General features: G+C 33.8%; 1 protein-coding gene across 3 annotated transcripts in view; it reads right to left on the reverse strand.

The window, feature by feature from the left end:
* The window catches only part of LOC127852727 (uncharacterized), a 51,351-nt gene extending 29,850 nt beyond the window's left edge, over nt 1–21,501 (reverse strand). For all 3 annotated transcript variants that reach the window (XM_052386698.1, XM_052386690.1, XM_052386682.1), the window contains exons 1-36: nt 21,355–21,501; nt 20,404–20,533; nt 19,436–19,501; nt 19,226–19,300; nt 19,002–19,064; nt 18,613–18,690; nt 18,291–18,359; nt 18,005–18,076; nt 17,448–17,528; nt 16,994–17,065; nt 15,543–15,614; nt 15,068–15,220; nt 14,341–14,418; nt 14,027–14,161; nt 13,654–13,803; nt 13,194–13,343; nt 12,927–12,992; nt 12,541–12,684; nt 12,116–12,259; nt 11,134–11,277; nt 10,635–10,913; nt 10,120–10,329; nt 9,711–9,854; nt 9,349–9,558; nt 8,948–9,132; nt 7,717–7,840; nt 6,883–7,100; nt 6,312–6,582; nt 5,341–5,430; nt 4,807–4,979; nt 4,582–4,673; nt 3,711–3,945; nt 2,750–2,869; nt 2,387–2,574; nt 1,294–1,463; nt 693–946 (exon numbers count right to left, since the gene is read on the reverse strand). In XM_052386698.1, coding sequence (XP_052242658.1) covers nt 693–946; nt 1,294–1,463; nt 2,387–2,574; nt 2,750–2,869; nt 3,711–3,945; nt 4,582–4,673; nt 4,807–4,979; nt 5,341–5,430; nt 6,312–6,582; nt 6,883–7,100; nt 7,717–7,840; nt 8,948–9,132; nt 9,349–9,558; nt 9,711–9,854; nt 10,120–10,329; nt 10,635–10,913; nt 11,134–11,277; nt 12,116–12,259; nt 12,541–12,684; nt 12,927–12,992; nt 13,194–13,343; nt 13,654–13,803; nt 14,027–14,161; nt 14,341–14,418; nt 15,068–15,220; nt 15,543–15,614; nt 16,994–17,065; nt 17,448–17,528; nt 18,005–18,076; nt 18,291–18,359; nt 18,613–18,690; nt 19,002–19,064; nt 19,226–19,300; nt 19,436–19,501; nt 20,404–20,533; nt 21,355–21,472 — 5,023 coding nt within the window. In that variant the 5' untranslated portion in view covers nt 21,473–21,501. The remainder of the gene's footprint in view (nt 1–692; nt 947–1,293; nt 1,464–2,386; nt 2,575–2,749; nt 2,870–3,710; nt 3,946–4,581; nt 4,674–4,806; nt 4,980–5,340; nt 5,431–6,311; nt 6,583–6,882; nt 7,101–7,716; nt 7,841–8,947; nt 9,133–9,348; nt 9,559–9,710; nt 9,855–10,119; nt 10,330–10,634; nt 10,914–11,133; nt 11,278–12,115; nt 12,260–12,540; nt 12,685–12,926; nt 12,993–13,193; nt 13,344–13,653; nt 13,804–14,026; nt 14,162–14,340; nt 14,419–15,067; nt 15,221–15,542; nt 15,615–16,993; nt 17,066–17,447; nt 17,529–18,004; nt 18,077–18,290; nt 18,360–18,612; nt 18,691–19,001; nt 19,065–19,225; nt 19,301–19,435; nt 19,502–20,403; nt 20,534–21,354) is intronic.
* Between the last annotated feature and the right edge of the window lie 504 nt (nt 21,502–22,005).

Consider the following 22,005-nt stretch of genomic DNA (forward strand, 5'->3'; position numbering starts at 1 on the left):
TATAACAAGACGCTGATAGTTTCCATATATTTATCTTTTCGATTAAATTTGGGTGTAATGCAGCTGTTGCAACATTTCGCAATATGCAATTATACAATATTAGACTCTTTATGATTAAAAAAACTATTTAAAAGTGCAAGTTTATTGATGTCATGATTTGAATAAATTGTTTGTTTCTTGTTTATGCCCGATGTGCATACAAGATGCTTTTAATGTTTATTTGTTAAGTTATCTGCACATTTAATATAACAATGTGTTATTTACATAGTTTTCTAATATAAATGTTTACGATTTAGTATTTAAGCTGTTTATTTGTAGATTTTACAAATTGAGAGGTTTCAAGATGTGATGAAGGTAACTAGACACCGATCTTAAGCAATTGGTCCTAATTAGTTCCATCCCCCAAGATGATAATAATGGTGATTTTATTGATGATTATGCTGCTGCTGCTGATGATGATGGTGATGATGATGATGATGATGATGATTATGCTGCTGCTGCTGCTGCTGCTGCTGATGATGATGATGCTGCTGCTGCTGCTGCTGCTGCTGCTGCTGCTGCTGCTGCTGATGATGATGATGATGATGATGATGATGATGATGATGATGATGATAAACATTTATCATAAATTTGAGAAAAAAACACATCATGCATACATGTTTTAAGTTTGCTTAAGTATAGTTTGTACTTACGAAACTCGTACATCCAATACTTGGGAATTCTCAGCACGAGCTCACCAGTGGTGGCATTCACTATGAACATGTAATCGATTTTCCCAAACAGCACGTCGAGCACGCACGTGTTACTCACGTTGATATTCACTTTTGCCTTCATTCCAAAAGGCACGGTGCCGTTATCCATGGAAATGACATAGAACTGCAGCGATGTATAGCTCAGATAGACGAATCCCCAAAGATCGTATGTGCTGTCCCAAATGACCGGTGGACTTCAATACAAATTCAATAGTTTCCACAAATATTTACTCTAAATACTAATTGTGTCACACAATGAGAAATGTGATTTCAAACTGTCATATATAACACATATATCACTGACATGTAGGACAGAGGAGTTATACATATTTTATCTAAAATGACGAACGTAAAACAACGTGCGTTGCATAGACAGAAACGACTTCTTTTTTATAAATGTGTTGGGTATAACACGAGCGAACGACTTGTTTTACGAGAGAACGAAGCACAAACAAATTATCAACATTTGCTGAGCACAATATTTATTTGGAGCGAAGTCCACAATTCATGATATATCTAATTTATAATATTCGTAACTCACTCAGAAGTCACATTCGAGACTACAAAGTGTATCTTTCCGTTCTCGCCGCTGTCGGCATCTGAAAAATTGAAGGTCGTCAGTGGATCCAGGCGCAAAACTGGCTGGGGAGTGAGCGAGAACTCCGTGGGACTCAGAATGGGGCAGTTATCGTTTACGTCCGCTATTATTATCTGAAATATAACCTTGGACGTATATATATTATGTACAATGTATCAAGCTGATTTACATGTTGTAAATAACATTAAAACACCAATATCATTACACACCGTATGGATGGAAGAAATCGATTAAAAGAAATCAGAATTAACAATCTCGAGATATATCATTAGGTGAAAAAACATTTTTTCAGGTATCCTTATTTTCGCCAAGGGACCGCATGGATATATAATGCATGTCAAATTGAGTAAAACACAACATAAAATACATCTATATTTAACCTAAAGTATCTTTTATTGAACAAATAAATGCAAAGCATCTTGTTATAATCCGACTTAACATTGTGTCCGCAGGTGTCGCTTGTCAACTTACCTGTGTGCCTTTGCGCGTTATATGATGGGTAGGCAATTCAAGATTGATGACACCATGCTAAGACTCGTTGATCCGTATATTAAATTATTAGTTATTCATTTATGTTTTATCGAATTACAGGGAAAAAGTTCGGGAATGGCTTTCCATTTTGGGAGGAAAAGTGTCTACAAAACTGTGAACGTGATTTTTTTCACCCGTTGATAATATGGTGTGAATGCATCCGTATACAGATGACAGAAACGAAGTAAAACGTAGAGACGACAGGGTATGCACACAATGCTGGCTATCGGGAATCCCTAAGGTCATACATAACCTCATACATTTGCATTTACAATATAAATCATAGAATATAATTCATTTAATTTAATAACACTAAACCAATTTTAAAATGGTTATACGGCCGTAAAAGAGCCACCTTTCCTCTCTATACGATAACATATTGAACTTTACAGTCGTACCTCAAATAGAAGTATTTAAATTCACGAGCATGTATCATATATGAAAACATTTCAACGTTATATTTTCACATGATTGTAAAGGTTTGAGTAGTTATATAACAACGTACCCTGACACCAATGTGCCCCGTGAGAGTCAGACCAGTATCCGCCACTTCCAGAAGTAGTTTGTACTCCTTGGTGACTTCATAATCTAGTTCCGCTGTCAGAGTCACTTTGAATGAGGTTGTCGGAATTGCGTAAGACTGGTCAGAGGTGTTGTTAGACATTACAACCAATGGCGATGACGCATTGCATTCTGATATATTTGCAAAAAAGTTTGTTAACGGCTAAATAATAAAACTATTCATTTTTCAAATGTTTAGAAAACAGCAGTAAGTGCGACATAAAGTCCATCCAAATTTAACACATTGATAAAGATAACGATAAAATAGTTTAAGCAACACCAAAATTAACTTGATTTTTAACCTTACCGACATATTGTATTGTAATCCCATTTACATCTGTGACAGTTGTCAACACTGGTGGTACTGGAGTCGGTGCGGTAAACGAATATGATGCATCTTTTATGTCAAACCGCCTACCTTCATTACCTAAGTTCATATCAATAGAACAGTATAATTCCATAAGAAAGTAATGTACATTTCTATGAAACATAAGTTTTCCGTATTTATATGACTTAATTTGGTTTGTAGAAATTAAGTAGGTAGTCAACGTATGGTTAATTAAAAACATTTTATTTTATTTTTTTATTTGTATATATATATATACAATACACCATTTCCACCAACAGTAATAAATTACAACCATTTATATTCTGACGAATCGAGACGCGATGCTGTGTATAACAATGAGATGAAAAGCCAGTCGATAAATGAAAAATATATTGAATGCAAGTCTTCTCTTATGTTAATTGTCTTTATTTTGTATGCCCCAGAAGGAGGGCATATAGTGATCGCACTGTCCGTCTGTTTGTCTGTCGGTCCGTCTGTCCGTCACATTTTTGCGTTTAGGTTTCGAAAAATTCTCATAACTTCTACGCCGCTTCAGATGTAACATTCACATTTGGTAGGCATGTGTATATGGACAAGGACTTTCCATACGCACACACATTTTTACCCCTTTGACATTGACCCTGAACTAAGGGTCCGCGTTTAGGTTTCCAAATCTGCGTTAAGGTTTCCAAAAAGCGTTTTTTGGAGGCATATGTCTTCCGATGGCGACAGCTCTTGTTAATGTAATGCGTTTTTGAACGTTTGAGTATTTGTACACAATTTGGACGGCACACGTAAGTATTCGAAGCTAATATTTGTTTTAATATTTGACAAAAGCTACTCAACCTATCGTACGTAGACAAGAATAGTAAATAGCGAACGTTTGTCTTCTCATGGCAGGTCAATTTCACGATAAAGCCTCGCGAAACATAACAAATACCTTTATACAACTTGATACTGAATCCTCCGGACGAAGAAAACACATCCACGAGATTTACATTGTCTACGAGTATTTTACCACTATTTTCATTTTCATTTACAATAACTTCATAATCCAAAGGCAGATCGTTCGCCTTGTCTTGACTGAATGTAACCTCTGTGACCTCGAACAGCAGCTCGGAGGAGCATCGCTTGGTTTGTGCGTGGAACCAGTCAAAGTGATACGTTTGGCCTGTCTGCAGGATTAATTCGAGAGTAACCCATTTATGCCTAGTGGACTCTCCCATCCTTCTTATTTGGATCAATTTATTTCCAAAATTAGGGATGTCTAGTTTATTTATTTCTATATTTAGAATATTTGTTACAGAAATTCCTTTAATAAACAGCGCAGACCCTGATGAGACGCCGCATCCTGCGGCGTCTCATCTGGGTCTACGCTGTTTTCCAAGGCCTTTTTTCTAGACGCTAGGAATAAATGGGTTAAAAAAAATAATTAACATATAAATATAGAATATAACAATCGCAAAAAATGCGTGTAAATAACACCTTTGAAAGATTTCTTTGTAAACAAATAAAACTATACAGTCAACAAATTACAGTGTTCAAACCCGCTATGTACCATTTATCAACAATGTTTTTCAATTATTCATTTTGATTGTAACACAAAATTAGATGCATTTTAAGATGAATTCAAATTTACCGGGAATTTATTTTGGACGAACATTTTTATTTTTAAAAAAAGCTACGCACAAACACTGTGTATATCCGAATTGAGAATGTGAAAGTACGTATTATAGAAATGGCGGCTTTAATTGACAAAATGCAAAACTGTCTAGTAGCATTAACGAATGAACTAAGTAAGAATAACGTACTTCTAAAGATATGTTTATTGGAGTTGCTGATTTTACAAGTCCGGTGCAGGCGCCGACATTCAATGATCCGGTTTGGAGGTATACCATGCTTGCTATATGCAATAAAACAACGCGACTATTATTGTTTGTGATTTTGTCTTATTTGCATAGTACGATTATGTAAACATTTCTAATATCTGAAAAAATACATATTTAATGTAATATATTATATATTTATAACGTTACAATTGCGATGAGCAGAAGACAGATCTATTTTGAAGCATGGTTTAATGGTCCCATCCGACACAAACTCGAACATCTTGACTTTGTTAATGAAGAGCCACATGGCCTCGCCCCCGCCAAGGGTGATCACCTCGGACCCTCTGTACACGATGCCAACCCTCGCCGCTGACGTAAACCTAGTGCGTTTGTAATACAAAACTGATTATTTAAGGATGACGTCGTGTTATTCATAACATTTAAGTATGACATATGTACTATTAATTATTATGTCCAATTGTGTTCAAATCTTACTGCGTTTTTTGGAAATTAAATGCAAAATATGGTTTTATCTGTTTCAGCAGTAGTTGAAATGCGTTAAGTCTTTAGTGTTTTGACTGATGAAAGGCATATTGTAGAATTGTTAAGATTTTAAACATAGGTTTGTTTACATTTTTAAGACCGTTTAGGTAAACCGAATCTAAAATCCTTTGAAAAACATTTAATTGAAACAATAGATTGCAATAAGTCAACAACAAGAACGCAATTTATTTATATTACCCGAAATTATGGTATCGTAGATTGCAGTCCAATTGATTCTCTGATCCATAACCTTTACCATCAACAGGGAAGAATGATGTAGAATAGTATCTATAATAATATTTGTACATTAATTCTATTTGAGACTTATTTTAGCGAAACTTAATTATATTTTCTTACACACAATAATGCATAGTCGGACAGGTTTGACCAACACTGCTTTTCGATGATAATTTGATAAGGCTGGAAATATAAAAAAGTGACACTCGAGTTGCATCAGTAATTGATTGATATCATCTAATTGTCGTCTGTATATGGCAAGTGGCCAATTTCCCAACACTTGAATACAGACATCATAAACGCAACGAATATAAATGTGCGGTGCTCTGTAAAAATGGGTTTAATGCATGTGCGTACAGTGTCGTCCCAGATAAGCCTGTGCAGTCCGCACGGGCTAATCAGGGACGACACTTTCCGCTTGTATGTTATTTTTTGTTTAAAAAAAAGTCTCCTCTTGGCAAAAATCTAGTTGAGGTAGAGAGTGTCGTCCGTAATTAGCCTGTGCGAACTGCACAGGCTAATCTGGGACGACACTTTACGCACATGCATTAAACCCCTTTTTCACAGAGAGCGGCTCCAATGAATACTTCTTGGGTCATTGGGTCAGTTATTGTAACACATAACATGTCTTGGATCGGTCATTATGAACATAACAATTGGGGTTTTAACAGGTTTTATGGGCACACAGCCTGATACTTAAAACAGATGTAATTATCCACTAAAGTGGCACATTTATACAAATGAAAATACAATCACAATACCTACAAAAACATAATAAAGCACCGAAAATGAATTAATATGAAATGGAAGGTAACTATTAATGACAACAGTTACAATGCAAACAACGCTTACTACTTTGATTTTTTTTAATTACATAATATATGTTTGAATATGCAAATTATGATAGTGGTAAAAACAAGGTGTGTGCATACTTTTTGTTGTTTCCACTTTGGTGGACGAGAACTAACTTCCCATCGACCTCTTTATTGATATTTCCAACCGTGTCTTTTCTAAACCACGTAGAGAAGGTGTCAGTAGCCGGTGAAGTTGAGCTTTGTAACCAGGCTCCGTAAGGACTGTCCACAAAGACAGCATCAGATATATATGGGTAATGCAAGTTGTTGAAATCCGTGTGTGCCTTTCTGAAATCGTAATATGTGACCTGAAGTTCGACGTCATTGGGCCCTGCTATATCAGGCGTAACTGTAATTCAAACGGAACATTCAGTAAATCGGTAAATACGACATATTGCGGTCAATCATCAAAGAAATAGTCGAAGATGTGATCAAGATATGTATTTATTTTCACTTGTTTTAGGTAAAATTTCAAACAAGCTACTGTCCCTATTTGCAAAACTGTCTTCAGATGTTTAATACGAAAATCAATGGGGACTTTTAATTTTGTGTTTTTTTTGTTTTTTTTTTCGTAAGAATTAACGAAGCAAATAAAACATGTTAATCTATATAGTCTTTTGCTTTTTCTTTAAACAATTTGACGTGTTACCTGAGTCGGGGGTGACAAACACTACAGGGTCACTCTTTGCACTGAGGACACCACTGATATTTATTCTTACAGCACACTCATAAGGTGTCCCCGATACCACTCCGTCGGAAGCTTTAAACGTCACAGAGAAGTTAGTAGATCCGACTGTAGCGTTGTTGTCCACCACTGATTTTGTTATGATTGTTGCCAAACTGCTACTGCATTCAACGTCATATTTTCTGAATTAAATATTGTGCGTTCAATATACTGATACATAAATGTTAGAGTGCATACACAAATTCCTAACCAGCAGGTACGGTGGATTAATAATGAAGACTTAACATATTAACATGACATTTTAAAGAATCATTTACGATAGGATTGATCGATTTATTTTATACAAAATTAACTACGGTTTCCCATATTTAAGAATGTGTGCATGAATATGTTAATACTCTTAGCATATCGACTTTAATTTGAAAACTAATATATGATATTATAATAAATTTTAATGAGGCTCATTGTTTAATGTCATTCGCGCGATATATTACAAACATATGCATATTATTGTGAAAAAACTCTGTAAAAAGAGGGTTTAATGCATGTGCGTAAAGTGTCGTCCCAGATTAGCCTGTGCAGTCCGCACAGGCTAATCAGGGACGACAGTTTTCGCCTTAACTGGATTTTTGCTAAAAAGAGAATCTCTTTAAACGAAAAATTTAATACAAGCGGAAAGTTTCGTCCCTGATTAGCCTGTGCGAACTGCACAGGCTTATCTGGGACGACACTTGACGCACATGCACTTAACCCCTTTTTCACATAGCACGGCCCATATGCCAAAAATCGGAGTCCTACACTTTTCCACTCAGGGCAGGGGATGTTGCGGAATTATTGGTCTGATAGAACGTATATTCTGGCTGTTCCCATTCTATTGTAAACTCCGTGCCATTTACGTCACTACTGCTCACAGAGGCTGCACCTAAAACAAATTATTTCTTAATTTGTTAATATAAACAAGAATCATAATGCACTTATTCAAATTCATAAATTTATATTATATAAAATCATGTACCACATTTTACCTTTTCCCATAAATCTACCAATACAATAAGGTGCAATAATATTTATCCTATTACCAGATGAAAATCGATAATATAACACCGATCGTATAAACTTGAGGTCTATACTATTGCTATTATAAGATCAGATTTGGGGTTTTCCAAAAATTGGGAAATCTGTTTTTGAAAACTACGGAAAAACAAAATCGTCAAACAATGCGATATTTGATATTTATTAACGGAAAAGGGGAGGAAATAATATAATAAATAGAATATTATGTGAGTTTTTGGATAAAGATCAAGTTTATCATGCTCGGCTCGGCTCCTCGCATGATAAACTTGATTTTTATCCAAAACTCAGAGGGGGTTATCACGTGATAGGCAAGGTGGCGACGTCCGTGCCCAAACAGTTATGTTTCGCCGCTTTATACCCTTTATTACTTTTGTTTAATTTTTAAATGGCGCTCACTTTCCAGCCATATCAGTAAACGTTTGTTTAGCGTTTATTTCGTATTGAATTTCCCTTTATATCTAGACTTTACTCCCCGCAAATTTTCTTAGTGGAGCTTTAATTAGGTCATCCCGCTAAGAAATTTCGCAGAGAGCAAAGTCGAGATAAAGGGCGAATATCAACACAAAATAAACGCTTGTAACTTCCTTGCTTACAAGTATATGACTGGAACGTGAGCGGCATTCAAACAATAAATACAAGTAATAAAGGTTATGAAACGGCGAAAAATACCTTCCTCGGCATAAACGTCGCCATCTTGACTATCACGTGATTACCCCCTCTGGAAAAATCACATACTATTCTCTATATAAGCAATAGCCTAATCTAGGATCAATTTTAAATTTGGGATGACGAAATAAAACACGAAACAATTCTCTTTAGTTTAAAAGGATTAAAATTTTGTTTTCGCCATGTTTGAGTGAATACAATTTATAATTAACTCTTTAGAAATATAACAAACAAGAGAAAAATCACGTAATGCTAAAAAAACAACAGATGGTTTATGACATGTTCTTACTGCATGCAAACACAGAAGCGTTGACGCTCTTATAGTACTTCGGATTTTTGTTCATGGAGTCAGGAAAGACGACACCGGCAGCCTCTGTATTCTGACTGCAAGTTGCCGACACCAAAACGTCAGTAACTGCTTCCAATGTCTGTACCAGCTGACATGAACATTCTAGCGGATTGGTCGCAAGGTAACTGAAGGAAATGGTTTCAGACGTGTTAACGAAAGTTAATCCAATACTGGCAATATAATTTTTACAATTTCTCACGTCCCTCAAAAGCGAAAAAATAATAAAAGTAAGTGCAGATTTTTATAAAAGTGGAAAAAAATGTATCAAACGCAAAATCCTCCAAAGCAAATAAACCCATTCGATTGTGTTTGAGACAATTGTATGTTCTAAAGTTACTTACAATGAGGAAACGCCACTGATTCCTGCAAAAGCTGAAGCTGCGATTGTGCCAATCTTATTGTTGGACATGTCGATGACTCGAAGAGAAGTTAATGCACCGAACGAGTGAAGATGGGTGATCTCGTTATTCGCCGCATACAAATACGTAAGTTTCGACAAGCCTTCAAAGAACGTCTCCGGCAGTGTTTTCAGCTTGTTTGAAGACATTTTCCTGTTACGATGCAACTTAAAATCTTCATTCAAAACCCAATTGGAGAAATTCAAAAGCAGAAATCCTAAAATGTTATTTGGCAAAAGGTGTTGATACATAAAGCATGATATAATTTTAAAAGAAAGGGTCAACGCTGTCAAAAGAGTGCTTACAGCTCTTGAAGAGCACGTAGATCTGCGAACACGCCTGGCTCAAGAACAGTAATGAAATTGCTTGAAATATCTAAAAGCCTCAATGATGTCTGGTTAAGGAAAAAACCGGTGGGAATTTCGTAGATTTTGTTGTTTTCCAGATATCTGGAAATGTAAAAGAAATATAATTGATTGAATATCAAGAGAAAACACAACAAAAACGTGCATAGACATTAGTTTATCCAACGAATCTTATTATTATACGAGCATTACCTCTAGAATATACTCGTATTCAATGTTCACAACGAATGACCGAATTAATGTTGGATAAACTTTTTTTTTTCAGATTACATGCTGGCGAACAGACGGAATATAATATTAATTTATGAACTATAATATATGCATCAAATAACGGGAAAATATTACATACAGTTTATTAAATGGCTGGCTGGTGATGGCCTGTGTTACAGATGTAAATGCATTGTTATCAAGGTGCAAATTAGAGATTGCAGAGTTGTCCATCGCATTTGCTGCCATATAAGTCATATTGTTGTTGGATAAAAATAAGTCTTCTGATATGACGCATCTTCCTCCGAAAATTGAATTCGGAACTTTATTTATATTATTTCCATTTAAATATCTGAAATATGTTTTGAATTGTATCTGGACGACAATGGAAACGTAAACTACATAAGATGTCATTATCGACAAAGCAGATACTCGTACTTTAACTTAATGTTCTTGTTCTGAACAGATTGCTGATACAATGATGCATTTATAAGATAAGAATAATACAGTGTTGATCGTGTAATTATAAGCTGTTATAACTTGCAATACATTTTATATAACCACAATTTTATTGAGCAAACAATATATATCTGAAAATAAATAACATTTAAGTCCTGCTTTTAAGAACTACAAAATGCGTTTATTGAATGTACTTACAGGTACACGACGTTGACGTTGACGAATGCAGATGTTTCAATTGTGTCTATGACTCCAGCACTCATAGTTAACGTTTTACTTGAAACGACGTAGAAGGCTAGCGACGGAACGATAGAGTAGAACATATTCCCAATATCTAGATTTTCTGCCACTCTTAAATTTTTGAAGGAATATTCATAAAGTTTACGCAAAGGATTGTTTGCAAATGATAGAGAATATAAGGTCACTCCGTCAAGAGCATAGCTTTGGACCTCTGTGATCATATTTGCCGTTAAGATTCTGAAATGATATCAAGGAAGTAAAATTGTATATCGATATGCGCGTTACAAATATATATTTACTTCAGAACACAATGGCTAATATTGAAACAGGTTGTAACGAAATTAACAGTGTTCAATTAATTACGAAACCATAAACAGAAAATTCATCATTTATAAATAGAACAAAAACAAGTGAATTTGTATGAACTACACTTAAGTTACCTTCAGGTATTACTTACAAATATTGGCAAGATAAATTGTTAAAACTGTGGTAGGTAAGCACATTAATGCGATTGTACGACAGATCTAAATCGTATGTTATCCTCAGGTCTTTGAAATCTCCGCCGCCTGGAACACGTGTTAGTTTGTTCTTCGCAAGATTCCTTCAATTTAACACAGTGATTCAATGAAAGGAAAAGGTATTGTATTAAAGAGGATTCGTAAAATAATTTTGTTTATACAAAATTCATTAAATATATTTACTTACAAATCTTTCCTGTTTCGAATAGTGTAAACAAATAAAAAAAAGCGTTACGAATTCTTTATTATTTTACCGATTTCGAACGACGATTATATATTAAAAACTTTTCATCATTATTATAAACTGTTATTGTCAGATTTAAGGTCTGCAACTTTTGAATGGAAGCTTCGTGAATGCAATAAAACTTTGTGAAACAAAGAAACGTGTAATGCCACCTTGAATATATACATTCGGATGTAAGCATTCCTAAACGTATACATTATTTTGTTTTGTTATAAAAAAAATAAACACCATTTCAATATGGAACATTTGGTCGTTATGAATGTTGTACATGTAAGATGTCCGTCAATCATTTTGTTTATGTTGAGGCTTTAGTCATCTTCCTTGATTAAATATGACGCATTTGATTTAGCAAAAAGTAAAGAAGCATGATAAATCCCATCCAAAGTTGTAGCTGAGATGGAGAAAGTGTATCCGTTGAAACTTAGACATACATGATCGCGCCAGCGTAAGCATCTGCCATGTTTTCTGTTTATTAACGCGCATTTTTGCTTTCGGCTTTGTGGGGCCAATTGTCCATTTTTTCAATACTGTTTCTTTTTAATATATATTTATATATTGAACTAAAATTATCAATATATCTTTTATTTATTTCTATTTACATATCCAAAAAAATGTCGATGTATTATTTACATCTATGATCTTTCACATGCTTTTATTGGGTATTGTCAGAAACTCACAAGCTCAGCATAGACGTGACATGATCAAAAGTTCCGTCCTCTATCCAACCAATGTCATTGGAGTAGAAGCTTACATGGCCGCTCAATGGACAGTTCCGGAAATGCACCTTCTTAAGTTGAGCGATGTTGTTGTAGCTAATTGACCTAAACATAATAAAGTTATGTACATTATTATGAAAAATGTCCCTAACCTTAATATACGTGTAAATGTCAGCCGAATAAAAATATCCAGTTATTGCTTTTATGATTACTTTTTTGTAAACTGTTACAAATGTATTATTTTCTTATATACTTTTGCCCCTTGATACATGTACTGACTCAAATATGTTGGATGCTTACGCGGACACGTACGATGACCTTTTGAGATGTATACATTTAATCGACTTTTTTCAGTTCACAAATAGCTATTATTGTAAAGGACTTACAGTGTTGCCAATGAGTTACAATTTTCGAAGGCCGTTTCTGGAATGTACTGTATTTCATTCAAATCTAGATTCAACGACGTCAGTGATGAAAGGTTGCGAAATGGATCAGTGTGGAGAAATCGGAAGTCGTTGTTGCTCATGTCACTGTAGAAAAAAGAATACATTCTTATCAAATATGTAATCAAATGTCACTGTCCACAAGAGTAGTTTTACAAATATCGCGTCAGCTAATTTTCGTCTTTTTGTAAAGTCTCTAACGTAACGTCGTAACAAAATTGGCATAGTTTGAGAATGCTTATGTTCAGAAAAGGTACTTGATATTAGTCCACTGTAGAAAGTATAAATATACATTAATAAATAGCTATTGCGCAAAAAATCATTCGTACATTGTTTGGATTTGCAATGGAAAGGCACCATCTTCAACTGCTAAAATCAAATTTCCGGCTAAATACCTGAAAAATGTAATTACGCTGTGGTCATTGCATCTGCTGGATATGTACATCAAGATGAAAAATATACAATTAAGCAGGTTTATGAAAATTACGGCAACTGGAATGATAAACAATACTAAGCAACGAAACTTTACACATCTTAATTTTTCTAAAAACAAATTAACGTTTAATAAATACGTTAAATAAGGTGGGTGAACTTACAGTTGTTGTAGTGTTGACACATTAAAGAACGATGGAATGGACAAGAAAGTCAACTTGTTGTAACTCAAATGAAGGGTTGCCAATTTAGGAACAACGGCGGATGACTTCAAAGCGTTTGGAACATATTGTATCAGATTGGTGTCCAGTTGTCTACAATTGAATATACTTGTATTGTGCAAACTTTACACACTTTTGAAGATGTATTATATTTGCAACGTATTATTATGCTTATGGAATGCATTTCATATAAGTGATTTGAAAGAAAGTTTTAAAAATCATTGTTAGCGTGTCATAAGTTAAAGACGATGAACAAAGTATAACAACTGAGGTTAATTACTGCATGTCAAACGTTGAATCCTTCGAATTTTGGAATTTTCTTGTATGAAAATGTAATTTGTTTTATGCTCTCCGAATGCTGGACGTTTACAAACAAAACAGACACAAATTTTATATTATTTACATGAAGGTAAGGTTCGCAAGACAAGCAAAGCAATCATCATCCATTAGAGAATCTCGAATTTGGTTGTTTTCCAAATACAAATACTCCAGCACCTCTAGTTCACAAAGGTCGTGTTTCCGTATCGTTGTGATCTGATTGTAACTTAAATACCTGGAAATTAACACACATAAACATTTCGTGCAATGATGCGATTTCAAGTGCACATATATTTAAAAATACAAAGTATTGCACACTAGGCTAAATGACCGTTAGAGTTTCTGTTTATTAATGATATCCTATTTATTATACTCTGAAAAGTCCAATAACACTTAGATATATGGAAATAGCAACACATTTAATAAATTTCAATTATTTAATCAGTAATCATACGTACAGTATTTTCACTGCGGGTGTGGCGGAGAATGGGACGAACTTGGCGAATTTCTGCGCATGCAGGAAGTATTGGTTGTCTGGAAAAGCCTCCGTGCCAAACTCGGTCATATTCTTAATTGAGTTATGGTCCGCGTGCCTGTTAGATGTACAGCTCGTACCTTTTAGTTTGTTCTTAGTTTAATCAGCGGACATAAAACAATAAGTAGATTTCAACAAGTAACACATTTGTCTTAACACGTACTGATTTAAAAGAAGTAGCATTATAAAATCTGAACAAATGTAATAACAAACTCAATAAGACAACAATACAATTACATGATGGTAAGATTTGGATAGTTTGCCTCCTCGAGAACCGGATGGGGATACGTCTTGAGGCTGTTGCTGCTCACAAACCTGAAGTAAAAAGTATGTAATTAACGACAAAATCATAATTCAGTTATCGATGTTTATTTTGCGATTTGGTTGTCAATAATGAACGTAGGTAAACATCAAATCGAGTGGCATTTATCAGGCATCATAGTATGAGTAGCGTTCTGAGAAAACTAGGCATAATGCATGTTCGTAAAGTTCGCACAGGCTTATCAGGGACGACACTTTCCGCCTAAATGGGATTTTTGCTAAGAAGAGACTTCATTTTAACGAAAAATGTCATAAAAGCGGAAAGTGTCGTCACTGATCAGCCTATGCGGACTGCACAGGCTAATCTGGGACGACACTTTACGCACATGCATTATGTCCAGTTTTCTTAGAACACGACTCGTATGATTTCAAAAGCGCATTTAGCTTTGCTACAGGTTTGAGCACATTTTATAAATACCGTCAATCGTAAAGGTAAAGTCAATGTGCAAGATAATATACTACATACGCGGCATTTTGAACCATGTTAGAGCCGTGTTTGGAATTTCTTTTTTGATATTGTGATGTTACATCAATAAAAATTATAAATACATTTTTGCGAAAAAAATAAGAAAAACGTTATGTTACACTACGTGTTTCTACGTTTGGACAAATTTTTGATATGCAATTGTTTCCATATACTTACAATTCTTTGAGACTACCGTTGATATTAATAAAGGCGTTATACGCAATCGTAGCAAGTCCTCTTTTTTGCGAGTGAAGTCGGAGCTCAATTAAAGATGGTAGGTTCACAAACGATTTGCTTTCGAGATTAACGATGTCGTTCGCATGAAGGTCCCTGAATTATAAAGCGTTCTTATAAATGAAAGCCTTATTATTAAGTTAAGTCCATAGATCTGGCAGTTACAGTCCAATATATGTGAGATATGGACAATCGTTATCAAACAGCCGAACTAAGTGAAACTATGCTTAGAAGAGTGTATCACATAATGTTTGAATGTGTCTATGGTATACATGTACACACCGATTTGGCATTGAACCAAATGGCACATGGGTTATGAATGGGGTGTATTTTTAGTTTCCACTCATAAACTGCAAGTCTTACACATATAATTTAAGTGGACCAACATAAACTCTTATAGTTTTATAATAGTACTCACAGATGCAGAAGTTCTGGCATTTCCGAGAACACGTTCCACGTTATACTTTGCATGCTGTTCTGATGGACCTCTCTTAGAAAAAAAATAGTTATATGAGTTAAAAGATGTGTTGTTGTAAATACTTATATTCTATTGTTATCAAATACACCTAAAAGACATGTTGCGTTATTTTTCATGACGTATTAATGTGCATGTATCGATTTGAAATGTGTTGATAAAGATTCAATTACGTGAATGTAATTATATTCGTATCAGTATACTGCATTGTGTTGTACAGAAATGAATTAAAGGTGAAAGATATTAGTCAGGCCTCAGTAGCAAGTATGTTTGAAAGTATGAAGAATGTTCAGTTGCGTATGCATTTTATGTAATATATTTGTAAAATAAATATAATATCATATACACATATTTTTATTTAAAAGCCTCATCAGGAAAACAAACTGATATAATCAACATGTTTAAATAATATCGATCTATCATTCTCGCAAATATATATCGCAATTAACAAATTTAAAGTATAAATATTTATTTTATGCTTTCCGGTGGTTTATAGAGAAATATCAGTGAATTAAAAGTGATAATTTCACTGTTTCAAACAATGAAAATTATCAGTGAAAATTATTAATAATTTCCACTGTTTACTGTGAAATGACGTCATTTTTTTACGAAATGACGTTATTATCCCAGCAAAATTCTTTAGTTAAACTCTTTAACAATGTCTATAAACGGTGACAAAAAGCATAAAATAAAAAGAAAATTAGTTGGTTTCGGTGGAATATTGATTTTAATTCACTCGTGATCATAGAAAATATAGAGGATATTTGTTGGATCCGGTGGATTATCGATTTAAATTCACGAGTGATCATAGAAAATAATATTTTCACGAGTGGCGCAGCCACGAGTGAAAATATGTGTTTTCTATGATCACGAGTGCATTAAAGTCGATAATCCACCGAATCCAACAAATTTTCTTTTTATTTAATGCATTTTTTCACAGTTTATATACATTGTTCAAGAGTTTAACTAACGAATTTTGCTGGGATAATGACGTCATTTCGTCAAAAAATGACGTCATTTCACAGTAAACAATGAAAATTATCGATAATTCTCACTGATAATTTTCACTGTTTGAAACAGTGAAATTATCAGTTTTAATTCACTGATATGTCTCTATAAACCACCGGAAAGCATTAAATAAATATATTTTCACTCGTGGCTGCGCCAGTCGTGAAAATATAATTTTCTATGATCACTCGTGAATTAAAATCGATAATTCACCGAATCCAACAAATATCCTCTATATACTTTGCACAACGTAAACTCTGTACATTTCCAAGTCGAGATGAAATAACGCATCAAATCATATATGGTCGATGACGAACCCGCTACCTCATGAACAGTGCAATGAGCGTCTGCAATTGTTCATATAAAGGTGGGGCAAAATAACTTACAACAATTTCAGTGCATGGAGATTGCTGAAGGTTTCAGGCTGGATGTAGGACAGCTGGTTGTTGCTCAGATTTCTGAAAAGGATCCCAATATCGTTTGACTTACGTAACTAAATAAAGCTTCAATAATTTAAAGAAATTCAAATTTAAAGTGTCAGCTTAACGTAACATCACAATGTGTTTTAAAATACTTAGAGAATCGGTATTTTTGTAATAGCTCTAGAATTCTCGGGTTTTGATCCAGCAAACCACGTCTTTATGATTATATTAAAACGTATTCACATGTGTAAAGCACACGAAAAATACTGTCTGTATGCGGTCAGGTTTAGCTTCTTTTTCGTTATAAAAGAAAAGCAAACACTGTTGAAAACCTACCGCTACGATAAAATGAAACGATGTTGCTTGTGTTCTTTGTATAATAAGCTTGATAAATATATAAAAAAAACAATTAACTTACAGATGTATAAATGTATCTGAAGTTGCAAGTGGGGCCAGGCTATTCTTTGATAGTCTTGTTATGTTATTTCCATCCATGCCTCTGAAAAATATTTATAGTACACACTAGTAATTAATGACCATTTAAAAATGTGAAAATGCCTGGTTTGTTATCCGGATGTTCAAATTATCCACCTATGATATTTAGTTTTAACCCATTTATGCCTAGCGTCTAGAGAAAAAGCCTTGACAAACAGCGTATACCCAGATGAGACGCCGCATCATGCAGCGTCTTATCAGGGTCTGCGCTGTTTGCTTAAAGGGATTCCTGTAAGAAATATTCTAAATATAGAAATAAATATACTAGACATCCCAAATTTTGGAAATAAGTCGATCCAATTTAGAAGGATGAGAGAATACACTAGGCATAAATGGGTTAAGTGTTGATAAGCTTTGTGATTTCGAAAGAAGTTACTGTGTGTCAGCTTTTTCGTATCTCCAGATTTGTGGCCTTTTACCATAATCTAACCCGTTTTAGAGTTAGTATGTTTTTAACAAGACAATAATGGTAATACTCACAGATACATTAATGCTGAAATATTCCCGAATATGTTAGGATGTATCTGTAATAGCTTGTTTTTGCTGAAGCTCCTACAAAACAAGAACAATATGACGGAAAGTGTGGAATTAAGGTTAAGCAAAACGAATTTAATAAACAAATCGTCATTGGCGACATAATTCTTGTGTGTATATATGATAGAAAATCCAGTACGTACATACATGTGTCGTTTTAAATATACAAATAAAAGTTTCATATTTACTTCAAAGCATTATCGATGGATTCTAATAATACATAAATACTCACGCCATTCTTAGGTTAAGACCAGACACGATTTTGGGAGGTAACCAATGAAGATTGTTATCAGCCAACGTCCTGTAATATGGAAACAAGTTGTAACAAGCCAGCTGTTTAAATATAAAAACCTTTAGGGTATGATTGGTATAAGTTCGATGAGATTAAAACGCGTTTTAATTGTTTTCCCTAAGATATGTACTTTCAAACTGCTATGAATACATATGTCTGCAAATAGGCGAGCTACCGTTGTTTCGTACAAATATGTCATCGATATTTCCTCATTGTTTTATCAAATAAGTATACAGTGTTCTTTATATTAAATTCCCCTTACAGACGTTCTATGGTCGTCGGGAAGGTCCAGCCCCTGTGGTTGTTCGTTGTAATTGTAATATTATTGCCTGCTAAATTTCTACAATAGAGATAATGATTATGCTTTAATCACGTACACAAAATCAAGATATAATTTCAGTTCCAACAGTTTCACGACAAAGTATTTTACTACATACTACCGTTGGAATGTAGTAACGTGTTCTTGTACTATATAAAACGTAGACACGCGGTTAAATAAAGGGGCAGGACTGTTTTTATACGACTCAAAAAGAAATATATAGAATTATACATGAAATAATGTTAACATACTAAATTCTTGTCATTCATATACAAGTTTTTACATGGTCCGGCGCAATCCCGCGAACGTAATTAAAAAAAAGATAAACTTACACTGTCTTAACACTTGTTTTCGATAAATCGGGAAGATGATTCAGACCTGTTTTCTGTACCACTCTGCAAATGTAGCATTATTACTGAATTATATTTATTAACATATGTAGACCCACATTTTATAACGTTTTCAATAAATGCAGCGTTTAAGTACAATCGTATTCAAACACTTTACGAAAACGTTATATCTATCGTTGTAAAAAATAGTTTCAATAAATACTTACAGCGTTTCTAACATGGTCAAGTTTTCAAACGTCTTGTCTTCGAACATCTTAAAATTAGCACATTCGTAAATTGTACTGTAACAAAGAATTCCACAAAAATATATTATATCTTACATCTTTAACTTCAATATATCTAATACATTTTGTTCGAGGTTAACACAAGTCATAATCAGTAAACCGGTGTTTGGTAATATAATTACAGTATCATACATTGATCGTGTGGTGTTTGAAAATGTCCCCGCAGTAATATTCGGCATGCTTTGAGAGCGCAAATAACTGAAATCGGAAATACACGGGCTCATAAACAAAGTACATAGTTACGATTTCCAAGTCAATACGCCGATACAAACAACTATTGTAAGTTCATATAAAATGAAGGGAAAAACAAGACATATTCTTTGTATTCAAAATAAATTAATAAATAAATAAATGAAATGTTTCAATTGTATATACATACATACATACATATGTATATATATATATATATATATATATATATATATATATATATATATATATATATATATATATATATATATATATATATATATATATATATATATGAGCCGTGCTCTGTGAAAAGAGGGTTAAATGCATGTGCGTAATGTTTCCGCCTAAACTGGATTTTTGCTAAGAAGAGACTCTCTTTAAACGAAAGATATAATAAAAGGGAAAAGTTTCGTCCCTGATTAGCCTGTGCGAACTGCTAATCTGGGACGACACTTTACAAACATGCACTGAACACCCTTTTCACAGTGCATGGCCCTATTATATAAGTTTGGTAATTTCATGATCTCTGTAATTAACCTTTTTTTAAATATCCTGATTATAGAAATATGTCCAAATCACAATAGTTCTTTATTGGGCAGTTTGGAAAATCGCAGCAAACAAATCGGCAGCCTTTCTGTTGGTTAGATATATATTTATGTATAGGGGAAAAAATGGATTGCATTGAATACATACGTTTGTTTGAAAAACGGTATTTACATTAAGGGAATGTGCTTTCAACACATTGTAAATTATCGGATTGCAACACAAATCACGAAAAGGCAAACCTTAAAATTCAAAAAGGCGCAACATAGACTTACAAACATTCAGTAAACAAATCGAATATTTTTTAGCCACACTAAGTACTGTAATGATATATCGACAATGTTTACTCATAGGCCCAAACGTACACGTTGCTTCCCGAACAAGACGTAATTAGGCCACTGCTATCGATATCACACCCAATTGCAATCGGCGAAGTCGATGACAAATAGTGAGTGTATCCATAAGTCTGGTCATAGAGTCCATTCATGGAGTCTTCTAAAATAGATAAGTTTAGTGTAATTGATTTTTGTAAAGATTCAATTATTGTAGTACCATACTCATATACAGCAATTTAATTACATTAGTAGAATGCATATGACGGTATGTAACTGAATTAAGAGGGTGTATGCGTACTTATGTTCAAAGGACACAACAAAATGTGTGTTTGTATTTCACATTAAAAACATATACTTGTAATAAAAAGATAATACACAATTGCATGCATTTGATGAATGAATAGTTAAACAGATTAAAAAATAAAATCTCATGCGATTTCAGCTCATTACTTTATAGCCATACAACTACTACGGAAAAACAAACATATCACTATTCTGACATAAAGTTTTGCACAATATACCATTTGTAACCATATATTATACGACTATTTAGCATACTTGGAATAGAGAAGGTGCAGTATGTCAATCTGAATAAAAAAACTATAGTCCAATGCAAGGCCGCTTTAAACATTCTTTTTGGAGGGTTTTCGAAATACTCTAAGTATGAAATATGTATTGTATTATTCAGAACAAAGTACTTCACTATCCATGCGATTTTGTTAAAACACATCTTAACCGACTTAAGATTTTATAAGCGTATGTTTATCAATTTTCTGTTGAGCCTTTGCACTATGCAACCACAATAGCAATACGTATTAAAATAATGCGGAAAAAAGGCTTTTGAAACAAGAAATATATTTAAAAGTGTGTCGTTAACATATTATCATCATAAAAACGTAAAAACTTATACATCGTAATGCAATTGTTCCTTCATTTTCATCAAATTTGCAACTTCCAGTGACATCCAATGCATTAACAAACCTTGTGTATAGCCGACCGAGTATTTGGCTTCGTAGTATGCATGTCCCCCTTGACCAAGGACGACAGTACATTCGATACAGAACACCAGTACTATAGTTCTATATAGCATCGGCATCATATTCGCTTAGTTTCCTCAACACTGAAATCTAAATTAAATAATTAATTGGTAAACAAGTATATAAGAAAAGGTATACATATTATTAGGTTTGTATTTAATATTGAGTCGTTATTGTTATGTAACTTTTACCGACTAAAACGCTTGATTTGAGTTGTATAGTCAACATGTATCGTGGTATTGTTCATACTTCAGTATTTGTTTGTAGATATTTCAAACAAACTCAGTTTAAAGTTGATTTTATGCATTATTATTTCTGTCGAAGTCAGTGGGAAAATGGAATAAAAAGATTACCATGAGCAAACGGTGAAGTCAAACTTAAGTAAAATTACATGGCAACACAAGTTGATGAATGTAATTGCATCATCATTTGATGATTTATTTGCCAATAACTTTCTCATTTTAAACATGGTTTGATAATGCAAGTTGGAAATTGTATTTGTTATTATTTTAGTGTTATTCCTCGCATTACTCTTGTTATTGTATACCAATTACTAATATGAAATTTTTTGTTATTGATCTGTTCCGATGTAAAC

The sequence above is a fragment of the Dreissena polymorpha genome, chromosome 1, assembly GCF_020536995.1.
Source record: "Dreissena polymorpha isolate Duluth1 chromosome 1, UMN_Dpol_1.0, whole genome shotgun sequence".
NCBI classification, from domain to species: Eukaryota; Metazoa; Mollusca; class Bivalvia; order Myida; family Dreissenidae; genus Dreissena; species Dreissena polymorpha.